General features: G+C 35.7%; 1 protein-coding gene across 1 annotated transcript in view; it reads right to left on the bottom strand.

The window, feature by feature from the left end:
* The window catches only part of Med23 (mediator complex subunit 23), a 45,716-nt gene that overhangs the window by 27,959 nt on the left and 1,010 nt on the right, over positions 1-16,747 (bottom strand). The window contains 12 exon segments of the mRNA XM_047557439.1: positions 2,259-2,276; positions 2,828-2,881; positions 2,883-2,924; positions 4,620-4,732; positions 5,957-6,026; positions 6,427-6,528; positions 7,467-7,565; positions 9,800-9,911; positions 10,711-10,798; positions 10,801-10,834; positions 12,972-13,059; positions 13,211-13,242. Of these exon segments, the coding sequence (XP_047413395.1) occupies positions 2,259-2,276; positions 2,828-2,881; positions 2,883-2,924; positions 4,620-4,732; positions 5,957-6,026; positions 6,427-6,528; positions 7,467-7,565; positions 9,800-9,911; positions 10,711-10,798; positions 10,801-10,834; positions 12,972-13,059; positions 13,211-13,242 (852 nt within the window).

Below are 16,747 nucleotides of genomic sequence, written 5' to 3'. Positions count from 1 at the left end.
TCTTTTCAATGTCACTTATCAATTCTCTGCTTTAACCAAGGAAGTTACCAATCGGAATCAGAGCCTTACACCAGTTAGTAACTTCTAAGGTTATGTCAAAGAGAGACTGAGTTATAGTTTAAGAAAAAACTGTCATATGATAGTCAAAGTCATACCCACTATGTAAAGCTTTAGGAATTGTGATTTATGATGCTTTTATTCAATAGAAAAAACTACAAATTCTCTCATTTGAACATATAGAACAAGATTGTTCTACTGTGAGTTTAAGTCCAACACTACCTTGCAGGTTATAGAACTGGGCTATTTATGAACTTCTGAATATTACCAATTTTCAGATAAAGTATAGCCCAATTCCTACTGGAAAATGCAATATGAACAGATCTTTAAAAAGTTTCAAGCTTTAGGTAAATTATTGTGTTACCAGAGAAAAGATAAGAAAGTATAGTACAGGATACAGTTCGGTACTGATAAAAGATTATAAGAAGACTTGTATTTTTAATCATATGCTTCTTATACTGTGTGTTCTCATTTTGTACTCTTCTTTCCAGTAGGTAAAAATAATATATCAAGTCAATTCAGCATATTATCTTCCATCTACCAGTCCCCTCACTATAGTTTCCTATGAAAACAATTACTGATGAACTGTGAATTTTTGACAATGTTTACACTACAGTGGGACCAATACTAATAATGTTCTGTCAGCATTTCCATTATAAACTTTATTTTTTATGGATTTATGTCTTAGTCATAAACTTTTTTTAGGTTGAAACTTGTTACTGAAATGATCAGATCGGAAATACTTTTTTTCTGAATTGTTTTGTCAATTTACACTTTGAGCTGCCCCCAAAAGAAAAAAAGTTATGGATAGCTAAAGATATCTGGGGTAAGGTACTTGCAGCTCAAATGACCATGGGTACATTTATCCACCAATCTGTAAAAAAATCGAGTAGAGTATGACTCCTAATTCATTGCAAAAATTATTTTATGACATAGCATGAAGCATTCTTCCAAAGTTAGCTGAATACTTACCTCTAACTCAAGTGAAAGTTGACCAGAACTAATGACTTGATATTTAAGATGTTAAATTGACAGATTATATTGAGGTAACTGTCTCTAGTGGTGAAGCATTTTCAATTTCACATGTACAAAGGCTTGTTCAAACAAGGAAACTTGGTGAATTTTTCAGAAGAAAAACTTAAAATAAGAGAGATACTGCTACTAGGGTGAGGTTTGGCATGCAAAGTTTCAACACTGAGCAAGTTTTATGGCCAAGCTATATGTCCTTAAAAATAGGGCTTTATAAATGGAAGCACTGGCACAACCTTCACTATAGTATTGCAAACAGTAACGCTATTTTATATAACCTAGAACAAGAATGTCTTTTTAAAATAAAAAAGTTGGTCTATTTTAATATGCTGGGCTCAAAAATTTTTAAGAAAAATAATTGGAACCACTATTTTGATTAAAATCTCAAAGGTGAAAAGTCCTGGAACAGACTTGGGACTGCATAAGAGTTTGGTTTGTAAAGTATGGCCATAGTGTTTATTCCCCCACCATAAGTGAGCTGCACCTGAGAGGAGCCCACTCTAGGAGAAGAACACATCTGGCAAAGACTGATAAAGAAGGGTGTTTGTCAAGAGGTGTGGGGTCACCTAAGAGTGTGACATTTCTTCGTCAATCCCCATGTTTCCAAAAAAGACTTCCCTGTATAAAGCTTACCACTCCAACTTTTAAAAGCAGCATAGCTCTATTAAAGTGCTTTTATTTCTTCTTGTTTTGATTTAAATTTGTTTTTAAGACAAAGCAACATCAAAGCAACATAAGTTTTTGTTTGTTTGTTTGTTTTAACAGTCGGAAAGATAGAGGCTACCACAAATCTTTCCATCTCTGAAAATTCCATTAGGTTAGTTTTTGCTCTAAAGTATGAAAATATTAAAATGGAGTGGGAAGGAAAAACAACCCATCAAAAAGTGACAGGCTTTATTGAGTGCCAGGTGTTGTCTCTTAAAAAAATAAGATTTAAAAAGAAAAACAAACACCAAAAAAACCAAAAACAAAAACAAAAACCATCCACCAAAAATAACTCTCATCTCCAAGAAGTTTTTTTTTTTTTTTTTTTTTTTTAAGTGGCCTTGGTCTCAGCATGGTCCTGCCAATTTCAAGCCCCGACCATACACGTATTCTCTAAATGGAATCAGTGGCTACAAAGCGGCCAGCGTATCGTTAGTCACAATACAACAGTAAGGTTGTGAACATACCTGAGCAATGTTCAAGGTCTAGAGCATTGGAGGATGGGCAGGACAGACAGGACAGAACAAAAATAAAGGAAGAAAAAAAGAAAGACAAAACAGTGACTATGAGGCCAGCCTCAAGGAACCCAGAGTCAGCACAAACCCTCCCACATGTTAAACCACCAAAAACCACCAAACACACATCAAAAAAAAAAAAAAAAAAAAAAAAAAAAAAATCAGCAAGGAGGCCACCACGCTGAAGCTACCAGGGTAACAAAAATAGAGACCCAAACAAAGAAAGACATAAAAAATTTTGGTTAAGTCATGTGTAGGTTTCTCTGCAAAAGGTATACTTGAAACTGGCCTTATAGAAAAAAAGCAATGCAAAATATAACCAACTTTAAAAATATCTCCTTTTTAATTTAAACATTCTTAAAGCAATATATAAATAATAAACAATATACTATTTAACAAACTACTAAAAAAAGTCACCAAAGAGTTCTTAACTGTTTGCCTCAGTTAGCATAGCGAAGAAAGGGAAAAGAATAGTGCAGATTCTATGCAGATTTTACTAAGTTTCCAGCATAGTACAGTACCTGCTTATTTAAACCTAGCATATTGCAGACCATATCCCTGGAATAAGGCTGCTCCCAATACATATCTCAACAAAGCAGTCTGGGGTTCAAACAGATCCTTTAAAGAAAATAAAAAAAATTATTATTGCTTCAAGGTCAACATAAATGTCAATTCAAATGATCTGAAAATGAGACTTAAAAAATCCTCTAATGGCACTCTGTTACCTTCACACAGTAGGCAGAATCTAGTGGAAAAAAATTATAGGGTTTTAGTGCTTATAGTCGATCTGTTCCCATTCCTCATTTGAAAACCAAGGGAAAAGACTTGCTCAAGGTCATACAGAGGGTTAAAAAAAAAAAGATACCAGGTCCTCTAATTCCCTTCCCTAGTGTACTTCCCCCTCTACTTTCCTGAAAAGATAAAAGGTGCACAGTTTTTAATTTTAGAGTTTCACAAAGTCAATTTATATAAATTTTTTGTCTTATATGATAATGTCTCTTAGACATAAACATCCTTCAGATCTTTGCTTCCTTTCTGTGAAAATCTAACAATTTTCTAAAGTTTCTAAGCATGTAAAGAAAATTTCTGATAATCAAACCTAGTTTACAATGAACTAAAACCAAAAAGGTACATTTTAAGAATAAAATCTTTTTCAGAGTTTACAGCCATTTCCCCAAAATGATTAATTTATCCAAGATGCCTTGAATGTAAAATGATAATCTCCTATTTCCCTAATAAGATTGCCAAAATCACTTTTGGCTCTTAAATATACAAATTTTAAGAGACAGAGATAAAAGTCTATTCATATTTGTTAATTTAGCTGGCCTAAAGTAAAATATATTAACTTAAAAATATTAACGTTTATTAAATATAATTTAGGAAGATTTCATTCTAAATTTATTCTAACTCTTCCATGCATGCCAGACTGTTTTTTGCATTATCTAAGTTTTCTAGAGTACATCATTTTTTACTTCTATCTATTTTGGAGACAATGTTTTAATACAGTCAATGGAAAGTTTATTTCAAGTATTACTTGCATATTGTTAGCTTGGTTTTATTTTTCATAGGCCTCTTGGTTAGAAAGAAGTACTTCATGTACTGATTTTTAAGATAATCTTTTAAAAACTGTGTTATTATAATTGTGAGGTTAAAAAAAAAAAAAAAAAAACCTTAGCAATAGTTACTATGATGAATTTCTTGAACTTTTCTTTTCTTGTAAATTCACTCCTATTAGGCTGTAGTCTCTCATTTCAACCCAGCTATCACAGTCTCTGTTTACTATACTTTTTTTCATTTTAATAGTAAAATAACTGCAAAAAGAGTGCATTCACTTCAAGTACTAGTTTTAAAGAACTGCTTGGGTCACTTTAAAACAGAATAGTGAAAGTGACTATTTTATGACAAAGATTTTATAGCAAGAGTTGGCTTACTGTGGATACAGTTGTAAGAGCAACTACACTGATCCCCCACCCCAAATTATCAGTCCAATCAACAAGACTGCTCATTAAAGTAACAGTTTAGGAATGATCGAATCCTGGTTCTACCACTTTTTAAATGTGGAGCCTTAGTCTAGGAATCACTTTCAAATTTGTGTGTTCTATCTCCAAGTATTTGTAGACCACTGAAGCACAAATAAAACAGCACAAATGGTAGAATATATTTGGATAGTAGAGTAACATGAGAAACCAAAAACCATCTTCCTAAAATATTTACTTGTTCAGACCACAAAGAGACAATATGGTATCACATATCTTACAATCTAGATGAAGACTGTTAGATGAACCAGAAGTTTCATTATACTTAGCAACATACCTTATCATATGGCAAAAGGCCTTTCAAAGGAAAACGAAGAGTTGCAGGATCCAATTTCCATGAATTACAAATGGCACCTGAGTTATTTACAACTGGTAGAAGACTGCAGCGGCCTGTATGTAGCACAAAAATGTCTCAAAGTAAATGTGAACACAGCAGTGCCAGGTCCTTCATTCACTCCATGAATATTTAATGACTATATATGCTGAACCAGGTACTGGTCTAAAAATGGTTTTTAAAATGTCTTTAAAAGACTGAAGTGTAGAAATATTTTTTTTTCCCTATATTTTGTCCAGATGGCTGAAGATCAATCTGTACAGGGCTCCCAAACTCGAAATGCTGCATTTTGTCCAAGTGCCTAGGGTAGAAGTCAGCCTGCCATCTCTCTTTTGTAAAGTCTTCCTAGAACAAAGCAGCTTTTATAGTACAATGGTGGAATTGAATAGCATCAAGAGTGTGTAGCCCAAAAGCTTAAAATATTTACAACATGGCCCTGTATAAAGTTTGAGACTTCTGGTTGAGAGTCAACATGATTAACTTTATGCAAGATGTCCCTAGAAGCTTTAGATGTAGCATTTGACCATCCGTTCATATATCTAACTAATGAATACTGTCACCTGAATGTCTCACAGGCCTGCCTCAGGCTCAACATGTCTGAAGTGTAACTCATCATCATCCTTTTTGAAACCTGTTTTACTTCATTAAATGACATCAGTGTATACTCAGTTACAAAACCTAGAAGCCTCAGAATTATCTACCTAGATTGTTTATTTTTGCATTTCTAATACCTAGAATAGTATCCGACTCACAGGAAGTGCTCTGTAATTGATCACAGAATAAATATGATCTATATTTCCAGAGAGCTCTAAGGCTACCATAATTTTTAGTAAAAGTATAATTAGGAGTATATTTGGGCACTATAAAGATTGCCATACCACATGGTTATTTTTAAAAGATCAGTGAATCAAAATAAAACACGAGAAAATGGAAAACTAAATATATGCAATGAAGAACAAAGGTGGGAATGACAAAGGGTCATACTCTCATGACTGTGCCACAGGACAGGTCTGCTGAGATTTCCAGTTGTCTAGAGATTCAAAGTTCTTTCTAACTATCAGGAAACACATCTTCTAGAATGGTTTAATTTGAAACTTAAACCCATTCCACAGACAACACAAAAAGAACCTGAAAATAAGTATAAGGCTATTAAGGTCCTAGAAAGTTACTAAAATGACAAGCCACCAACACAAGTATAAGAAACTATCTTTCAGCTTTCTTCAATAATAAGATCACTAAAAATGAGGTATTATTTAGTATATTTTAAATTGCAATCCTACCACATATGGAGTTTATCCTTGCCGTGGGCCTGAAGGTATCTACAAAGTCTGATACTAGGTTTCCAAGTAACTAAAAAACAAAACAAAACAAATAAGATTAAGATTACGCTGAATAGAGTGATCATTTATATAAATTGAAATAACACATGTAAACTGTTAGTCAATGCCAGGCACATGATAATTAGCTAAAAGATTACCTCCCCCCACTTTTTTTCCCTTCCAAACAATTATTTACTAGTTCATCTGTCCCTGAATTAAACAAAGTTGCACCAAAAATTCTTCGCCATTGGATGTAGCTGTATATTTTTTAACAAAGAGCATAAGAACTATGTCAAAAGAAATGAAAGAAATATATCATGACAAAAAAATACATATTATCTAAGGATAAAAGTAACCACTATTAAAAATAAGCATATAAACAGTAACAAGTAACTATTTTTGATTAAAATTTCAGAAAATATAAAATATACCCAGTGTGGAAGTTTTCCCTCAGGATATAGTTTCCTGATCTCTGTGACTGCAAAATAGGCTGGTAATAAGCAGGCATTTCTTTCCAAGATATATGCTATAACCTAAGAAAAATAAAAGGGTAACTTTATTTTTGACTAGTCACACATATAAGGTCTTTAAATACAACAATGGCTACAACAATAAAAAGGATATTAAAAAGTGAAAAGATTTGCTGGGGATGTAGCTCAGTGGCAGAGCACTTGCCTAGTAGGCATATAAAGCCCTGGTTTTAATCCCTAGCACCACCACCAAAAAAAAAAAAAAAAAAAAAGTAGAAAGATTACTTTTTTGGGGAGATGTTGATCAAAGGACAAAGCTTCAGTTAGGCAGGACAAATTCAGGAGATCTATTGTACATTATGGCGACTATAATTAATAACAATGTATTATATACTTGAAAATTGCTCTAAATAGATTTTAAAGCATTCTCACCACAAAAATAAATACATGGGGTAATCTATGTTAAATAGCCTGATTCAGTCATTCTACAATGTGCACGAACAAGTTTTACTTATCAGTTAAAAAATAAAGATATATTATTTCATGGATTTATTGGGTTTAGTGGTAGAATAAAGAAAAGCCCTTAAAGAAAGTCTAAACATAATGAATAATAAACAACAAAATGAACTGTTGACAAATAGTAAATACCTTAAAACTGCTTTAAATATTTATAGATTTAGGAGAGCAATAGACCAAAATGACAATTCTTGTGAAATAAGTTACAAAGCAAGAAAATCTTTTAAGTGGTTCATAGGCTTATGATGTTTTATAATGCTTTTAAGTACTTTAATATCTATATTATTGTTTCCACAATTAAAAACCTTAAATTAAAAATTAAAAATTCCCTTTGAAATATAATACAATTGAAATACCATCATTAATTTTGGTGGGGATAGAAATGAAACATTCTCAAATTATCTTAAATTTTAAAAGCATAGATCCAAATAAAACTAGGCTTTTTTTGAGGTTATGATCAATGAATTTCAACATGTATAAATTACCTCTCGTGCTGCTAACAGCTGTTGTACAACAGCAGAACTCACTGTATTAGGAATTGTCAAGATTTTCTCCAAAATCACCTTTAAGAGATCTCGAACACCCTGATAAAAGGAAAAAAGGTACAGACTAAGTAATATTCATGTGGTTGCTAAGACATTCAGTTTTCAGGATTAACTATTCCTTTCAAGGTCATACCTTTAAATTTTCTTATGCAGAGTTAACATTTAAGTACATAATGCTAATTTGAGAAAAGAGTCATGCTTCAAAGTAAAAATCTAAAATGTTTTACAATATAAAGTAAGTTACTTATAAATAAAAATGAAACTTTCAATACTCTACTAACCTTTTTTGGCCCTCAAAACATTAGAGAAGTTTCTTACTATTACAAAGGTCAAAAAGCTTTGCAGGCTGAGGCAGGAAGACTCTAACTTTGAATATGCTCTTGGATAGGCTGAATTAATATTGTCAAAATGGCCCTACTACCAAAAGTGTTATACAGATTCAATGCAATTCCAGTTAAAATTCCAACAATCTTTCCTCGCAGAAATAGAGAAAGCAATTATGAAATTCATTGGAAAAATAAGAGGCCCAGAATAGCCACAGCAATCCTTAGCAAGAAAAATGAAGCAGGAGGCACCACAATATCAGAACTTAAACTATACTACAAAGCTACAGTAACAAAAACGGTATGGTATTGGCATCAAAATAGACAAGTAGACCAACAGTACAGAAGACACAGAGACAAACCCACATAGAGTTATCTCATATGACACAAAGATGCCAAAAACATACATTGGAGAAAAGTCTCTTCAACAAATGGTGCTGAGAAAACTGGAAATTCATATGCAACAAAGTGAAATTAAATCCCTATCTCTTACTCTCCATAGACCTTAACTCAAAGTGGATTAAGGACCTAGGAATTAGAGCAGAGATCCTGCACCTAACAGAAGAAAAAGTAGGACCAAATCTTCATCATGTTGGCTTAGGACTTGACTTCCTTAACAAGACTCCTACAGTACAAGAAATAAAATCAAGAATCAACAAATGGGATAGATTCAAACTAAAAAGCTTCTTCTCAGCAAAGGAAACAATAATGTGAAGAGAGAGACTACAGAGTGGGAAAAAATCTTTACCACATACACATTAGACAGAGCACTAATCTCCAGGATATATAAAGAACTCAAAAAACTTAACACCAGAAAACAAATAATCCAGCCAATAAATGAGCTAAGGAACTGAGCACTTCCAGAAGAAAATATACAATCGATCAACAAATATTTGAAAAAATGTTCAACATTTCTAGTAATTAGAGAAATGGAAATCTAAGATTATCATCTCACTCTGGTCAGAATGGCAATGTTAAGAATACAAGCAACAATAAGTGTTGGTGAGGATGTGGGGGAAAAAGGAACACTCATACATTGCTGGTGGGACTGCAAATTAGTACAAACACTTTGGAAAACAGTATGGAAATTCCTTAGAAAACCTGGAATGGAACCACCATTTTACCCAGCTATCCCTCCCAGTCCTTGGTCTATATCCAAAAGACTTAAAATCAGCATACTACAGTGATGCAGCCACATCAATGTTTATAGAAGTTCAATTCACTATAGTTAAGCTATGGAACCAACCTAGATGCCCTTCAACAGATGAACAGATCAAGAAAACTATGGTATATATGCACAATGGAATATTACCCAGTCTTAAAGGAGAATAAAATTATGGCATATGCAGGTAAATGGATGGAATTGCTAAGCAAAACAAGCAAATCCCAAAAAAATCAAAGGCCAAATGGTTTCTCTGATATGTGGTTGGTGATCCATAATTGGTGGGGAGGGATGTATTAATGGAGGAATTTTGCACTGGGAGGAGGGAAGGGGGCAGGGGAGTGGAAAAATGATGGAATGAGATTGACATTATTACCCTAGGTACTTGTAAGATCATGCAAATGGTTTGACTCTACCTCATGCACAATCAGAGAAATGAAGAGTTGTGTTCCATTCATGTACAACAAATCAGAATGCATTCTGTTGTCATGTATAACTAATTAGAACACGTAAAAATTTTAAAAACAAAAAAAATTTAAAAATTAAAAAACGGAGTGTTAGAAGGAAATGAAGAAGTACTGGACAATACTGAGTAATCTTAAATCCTTTTAGGAAATAATACAACAGAAAATAGGTACATTATGTAAATGCTCCAGCTTTGTTTCTCTCACTTGAAAATTGTGTGTGTATATATGTGTATATACATATATATGTTTGTGTATGCATATACATATATATATTAATTTTGTCTGTAAACAACAACTTATAATTTAAAAGAAAAACAATACCTTGTAATCCACTCCCCCAATGATTTTCCGAACCAGTTTAAATGTTAAGGCCCAGAGCTGTGTTCTTTCCCATTCAAGAGTGTCAGAGTTTATGAGAGATTCACAAACCATCCTAGAAAAAAAAGGAATAATCATTCCAGTTACAATAAGTAATTCTGAAAATTCCTAAATAGCTATAATCTGTGTACTATAGGTATTATATTTGTCACAGCAAGTATGTTTCGTAAAAGTGCATTATTACTTAAGCATACTTTTAAATACAAACATTTCACCTTTTTTTGTTTGTATAAAAAAGCAAATACCAAGTAGAAATAAGTAATATTCATTATATTTTTATGAGAAAGAAAATTGTCAAAAACTTCTGGCTAAATGTTTACCACCTACCAGTTAGTGGTAGACTGTATTTTTCCAAGATGGTAGGCAGAAAGATTTTCAACCCGCAAGCAACGTGATACTGATTCTCCTCCCTTGGAGAGGTAGAGGGAGGGTGTATATTTTCTCTCTATAGATCTGGATAGGCCTAAGACTATGGCCACAGGGATAAGGGATAACTTCCCTTCTTACACCTGTTCTGCAAGCTTTCTCTTGGATCCCATCAAGATGTGAGAAAGTCCAGGCCACAAGGTGAGGGCATGTATAGGTTCTGGCTGAGAATTCCAGTGGAAGTTTCACATGAATTAACTATCAGATGTATGTGTGTGGAAGCATTTGTCACAATTTCAGCCCTAGCCAAATTAAAGTGTAAGTATGTAAGAAACTGTGAATAAAAGCTGCCTATTAATCCCAGTCACTTGAGGATACTCATTTCCTTCTTCATTCACTTATCTTTGTACAACAACATCTTAACCAATTTCCCAAAATGCATAAAGAAGAAAATTCTTTAGGTTGCTCACACCCACCATTTAACATACCTGGGTGGAAGGAGACCAGTTTCAACTGCCATTGCTAAGCAGTCATAAAGAAAAGAAATTCTTTTAGGACTATGCTGGCCATGGATAATTTAACAATCCACTGGATGCACTGTTCATGAGACTCCTGGAAAATCAGAAAATTATTTTAGGCCCAAAATTACATTTTGTAACTAATAATAGCTAATAATACACCTGGGAGTATATCATGATTATGAATGAAATATTCATTGTACAATTATTTTCATCTACTATGAAAAATATTTTGATCCACTTATGGATGAAAAAGCAAGAAGAAAAAAATTCAGACTTAGTATTTGTTATATTAAGTTTAACATCTTGCAATTATATAGATTAACTTCTTACCACTTTCACTATACGGGACCTCCCAATGTAGTGAAATTTTATTAGCATTCATGGTCAAACAAAGTCTACAAAAGATACTATTAGACCTTACTGGTAGATATAAAAATTCCTATCACTGGGAGAAAAAAAAAATCTATAATGAGTTAGTGCATTAGCCTCATGAAAATTTAGTGTGAATCTCATCCCTAGAAGCCCAAACAAGAGTCCACTAAAAGTTCAATGACATCAAATTTCTGGACTTGCAAAATTTTAAGTTGATACCAAAAAAGTTCAGCTCATATCAAAGTTTGTCTTCTAGGATATCTCAAGTAAGTCTCTGTTCAAGAAGAGACTGTATGTCCTGCTTCTCTTTCCGTACATGCATTTCTGTTATCAACACATATAACCATGATTTTGAAATCCCAATTTTCTTTCTGGCTCCCCCATTGGAATATAAACTTCTTGAAGATAAGGGCCCTACCTTACATCATAAAATTTTTAATGAATTATTTAAAATATTCAAATGTTTGAAAGATGTTCAATACTACTGAGAGGAATGGAAAATAAACTACACAGAGATAAAATTTCTCATGTGTTTGAAGGACAAAAACAAAAAGTTACTAAAACTCTATGGTAAGGCTATAAAATAGAATTAACTATTATAGCAATTTAGACAAGTTCTATAAAATTACAAATGTATATATACATATATTTATATATTTACATATATATATATAAACATATATATATATATCCTTTGACTCAAAGATAGTACTTACAGAAATTTATGCTATGTTCTATGCATAATATTATTAATTACAGCACTGTTCAAAGTAGAAAAGTTAAGAAGTAATCTAAATGTCATTTAGTAAGGGCTTGGCTAAATAAAGGAGGGTACATACATGCATAGACTATTATACTGCTATAAGAAAGTAAAGAAGTAACTCTTAATGGACAGAAATGGAATTATCCCCAGAAACTACTATTAACAGGAAAAAAGGTGCTAATCAATGAGAAGTACAAATAATATGTGACAATTACATCAAAATGATTCTGAGAAGGGGATGTAGTACAATGGTAGAGCACATACTTAGCATGTGTGAAACCCCAGGTTCTAACCCTGACACTGAAAAAAGAGGGGTGAGGGTGGGGAGAGACAGACAGAGAGACATAGATTGATTCTACTAAAAAGTATTTCTAGAAGGAAACAAATTGAGATAAATGGCTACAGACTGGAAAAGAACAGGTGGCTAAGCTAAGAAGACAGGCGAGAGACTACTCATTGGATCCACCTTGTTTTTATTATTTGTATTTTGAACACTAAGAATATAACATCTACTTCAAAATAATTAAAATAAAGTTTTAAAATATGAATGTAATGCCTCTATGATCCATATCTGAGTTGCAAATCTTACCACCCTTGGCTCACAGCATACAGATCTCATTTCCCACCTATGACAAACCATGAGAAGATACTGGTGGCTATTCTTTGTTACTAAATTTACTGCTCCTTTTCCCATTTTTACTGCAATGTCTTGTATGTTTATTATAGAATCTTTGTATCCTTACTGTAGCATCTTTAAATCTTTACTGTAGTGCCTTTGTATCACTGTTGTGCACTTTTTATTGCTGAGTAAATAAAGGAAATTTTTATTTATTACAGGAAAATTTTACAAGTGTACCAAATACCCTTTAATATAGTCTAACAAGAGAGTTTTAAAAACATGTCCCACAGTGCTGTTATCAATGTGAATTCTCAGTTACCCCCTTAAGTATACAATTTAAAAACAAAATGGAAACCAGAATAAAAGTTTTAGTTCTCTCTTTACTAAAAAATCTTAACAGCAATATCAAAGTAAATGTAAAAATGAAAGGGGCCAACAATCCTTAGCTGAACATATTAAAAATGCAGTGCTCACCTGAGAAAGACCACCCCAAAACTGTCTGAAGGCCCCCAAACAGCTAATAAGTTTTGTTTTTTCATCTTCAGGGGTATCCATAAACATCCTATAAAAGCAAAAATAGATTAGTTGCCACTAGTTTTAAAAAGATAATTAAACAACGAGAATAGTGGATCTTATAAGCTGCCAAAACAATTCAAGTAAAATCTTACGAAAATTAATCCCTTTAAAACCACAAAAATCGTCCACGCACATACCCGGGGAAAGCCTCTTCTATAACTTCCGTTTTCTGTAAAAAACAAAATAAAACAAGTAAACTACCTGAATAAAAGGGGGAGGGCTTCCCTTAGCAAAATATTACAACGCGGCAAGAGCAAGTCACCTAAATCAGCAATGTACTGAAATTAACAATACCAATTAAGTCTGTCCCAAAGGGTGCTGTGAATTCAAAAGGATACTTCAATTTGACAGAAATTTGAGAATCACTAATTAATGGATATGGAGAATAAAATTCCCAAAATAATGAAACCTGGGGACAAGAAAAGGGAATAAAAATGAAGGCCATGCATTGACAGCTTTCATCTCCCAAGATGAATGTTTTCCACAGACCCTGACCAAAAAGGTACACATTCCTGATTGTCTAAGCAAAACTGATATATGTTCACTAGATCACCCTCAAAATAATCTGTATAAATCCAGTCCTTTTCTTTTTCAGGGGGCTCACTGTCTACCAGCAACTGAGTTCCCATGACACCATTTCATCCCTGCACCCATGTTCCTGTGTCAGACTTCGTTCCTGAATAGAAGAGCTGATCTGCAGAGTTTGCACTCATCCTGGGCTCTCTCGTTTAGTGCTAACATTTTGGTTCCCTGATCAGGTATCAAGAGAGCCAGGTAATATTTCCTACTTCCCTGCAATCCCTTCCCTTCCCCCACAATCAGTTAAACAGTTGATGAGGCCTGGAGACTAACCTGCCAGCACCTTTAAGGCTCTCTGAAGCTGGGAGACCCCCAGCCACCGCTCATAGCTACAGCTGAATCTCCATTCCCTTTCCCTGTTGGACGAGGCCTCCCATGCCCTCACTGTCCACTTCATGCGGGAGACATGCAGTGCGAGAGATAGATGGAGGGCCCAAGATAACTGAGTCAGCTGGCCAGGGGCAACTCTCTGGTGCTATGCAAAGGTTTTGGGTCTGACACCGAACTCTAACAGCCCTTAGGGGTACCAGATGTCAACCACTGTGTGGGAGAAGTTTGGTGTGTGAGGCAGAAGGATGGCTCAAACACAACTGAAGGCATCTGGCTGGGGCAACTCCCTAGCATTGCACGAAGGTTTTGAGTCTGAGACCTGACTCTGACAGCCCTCCGGGGGTACCAGACATCAACCACTACTAAACTTTTGGGGCTTTATGCCGTGTGAACAGTAAAGGGACTTATATCACACCCTTTGTTGGCATTACTACTTCTGCTCCCTCCCCAATCTTCCCTTTCTTTCCACACCCAGCAAACTCCACAAATCAGGGGACTACTTGCCATTTTGCTTCTGCATCCACCTTCTCATCCCTTCAGAGAGGTAAGATCCCATTTATTAACCAGAAACCCTATGCCTCACTCATTTCTTCTCTGCTGGATAAAGACTCTGCGGTTAGGCAAACCAGGGACCAAGTCCCTTACGACTGGGACTGAGGAAAGACGTTTCCCCAGTCCCTCTTGGGAAGTCCAGTCGGGGACTGGTACATCAGGTGGCATAAAGAGGACGCTTTGCTTCTTGTTGTCATTTCTGTCGAGCCTCTCCAAAGATGGGAACTACCCAATCAATTCCCAGAGACACCCCCTTGGGCCCTCTCTCCACCAATCTTAAACACCTCTTTTCCAATACTGACCTTCAAATGAAATGCCTCATTAAGCTCAGTACTCAAATCGGGCCACAATACAAACTGGATAGCCAACATACATGGTCCCAATATGGAACTCTCAATAAAGAGGTTCTACAAGCTTTAGAAAAATACTTAATTTAAAATGGCAAGTAGTTGGAACTCCCGTACCTACAGATTTTTATTTTCCTCCACTTAAACCCCTCCCTATATCAGACTTGTACTATGTTACAGTTACTAGCAACAAATTTACAATATCTTTCCTCATTCACAACACCAGAGATAGCTGATGATCCCCCTCCTTACAGGTCCCAGGGCCCCACAGCACCCCCTACCACTAGGACTCCCTCTTCCCTCCAGGCTCTCTTCCCCAAAGCCCCCCTGAGGACTCCCTCTCCCCTTTGGGCTCTCCTCCCCAAAGCTTCATTGGGGCCACGTCAGGTCCCCCGGTTCCCCCATTAGGCTCTCCTTCACAATCTTCACACTCTCCCTCCCCACTGCCATCCCATCCCCTTACTCAGTCAAAGACTCCCAGCAAAATACATTGTCCCCTTACAGGAAGTAGCAGGAGCTGAAGGGACCGTCCAGTTCATATCCCCTTCTCTATGACAGATATGTCCCAAATAGAGGACAAATTAGGCTCATTTTCTGAAAATCCTGCCAATTTTAAGAAGGAATTCACCCGTCTGACTCAGGTATACCATCTCGCTTGGGCAGATGTATATTATATACTAAATGCCACCCTGACCAATGATGAGTGTGGTTGTATCTGGCAGGCTGCCAGAGATCATTTCGATCTCTTACATGGCCAAACCCTGATATCTACCAGGCAGTAGATGCTGCTGTTCCCTCAACTGAACATGATAGGACATACCAACCTCAAGACTCAGGAGTTACAGATTACAGCATATGGTCAAAAAATTCCCACACTCAAGTAAACTGGAAAAGATAAGGGAAATGGCTCAGGGACCTGATAAAAATTCTGCCTCATTTTTGGCCCCACTCAAGGAAATACACAAATTTGAATGTCAATAGCCCCGTCACAGTCTCTTTTGACATTTTAATTTTATCAGTGGTCTGCACCTGACATCCACAAGAAACTCAGGCAGCTAGAGAGAGGTCCTGAGTTTCCTCAACAGTTACTTCCAGATACAGCTTTCAAGGTTTTTACGAACCAGGAGGATGAAGCCAAAAAGGAAAGAGGCATCTTAAAGCTAAATATCAGCTCCTAGCCTCCGCAATTCAGAGCCCCAGAAAGCCCCTACAGCTTATGCCCTGACTCGACCTTTAAATACTCCAATGGCTCGAGATTCCACAGGACCCTTCAAAATACACCCAAGGCCCTGTGGGCAAACTGGACACTGGGCAAAATTTTGCCCTAACCAACCTTGTCCCAAGCATGGACAATGGGGACACTGGATGGTGGAATCTCCCCAGGGAAGAACACTCCTCCCCAGGCACAGTCGCCTGATCCATAACTCCCTTGCAAGGAACTATTGGAATGAGGGGTCCAGATTCCATTGTCCCTGCCACCTCAAGTGGTACATCTGAGGAGCCCAGGGTTACAGGGATGGTGGACAGCCATGTGGTTTCATTTATGGTTGACAGTGGGGCAGTTCTTTCCTTAACGACAGAATACCATGCCATTATGGGGGTTTCAGGGGCCCCTATCTATCCCCTGAAGACACCTCCCCTTTTTTGCACATTTGGATCTGTTTCACTGTCCCATTCCTTTTTGGTAGTACCAAACTGCCCAGTCCCCTTATTGAGTTGAGATCTTCTTCACAAATTAAAAGCTTCTATTATTATCCCCTCCTTTAAAGTCCACTACCTTCTTTTTGGTTCATTCTAGTCTGGATCAGTTCTCTATGGTCCCTAAGCTCCCGGTTAGTCCTTTGCTTGCTAGGATTAACCCCATAG

Source organism: Sciurus carolinensis, chromosome 7 (genome assembly GCF_902686445.1).
Source record: "Sciurus carolinensis chromosome 7, mSciCar1.2, whole genome shotgun sequence".
NCBI classification, from domain to species: domain Eukaryota; kingdom Metazoa; phylum Chordata; class Mammalia; order Rodentia; family Sciuridae; genus Sciurus; species Sciurus carolinensis.
This window is presented reverse-complemented; position numbering and strand designations above follow the sequence as displayed.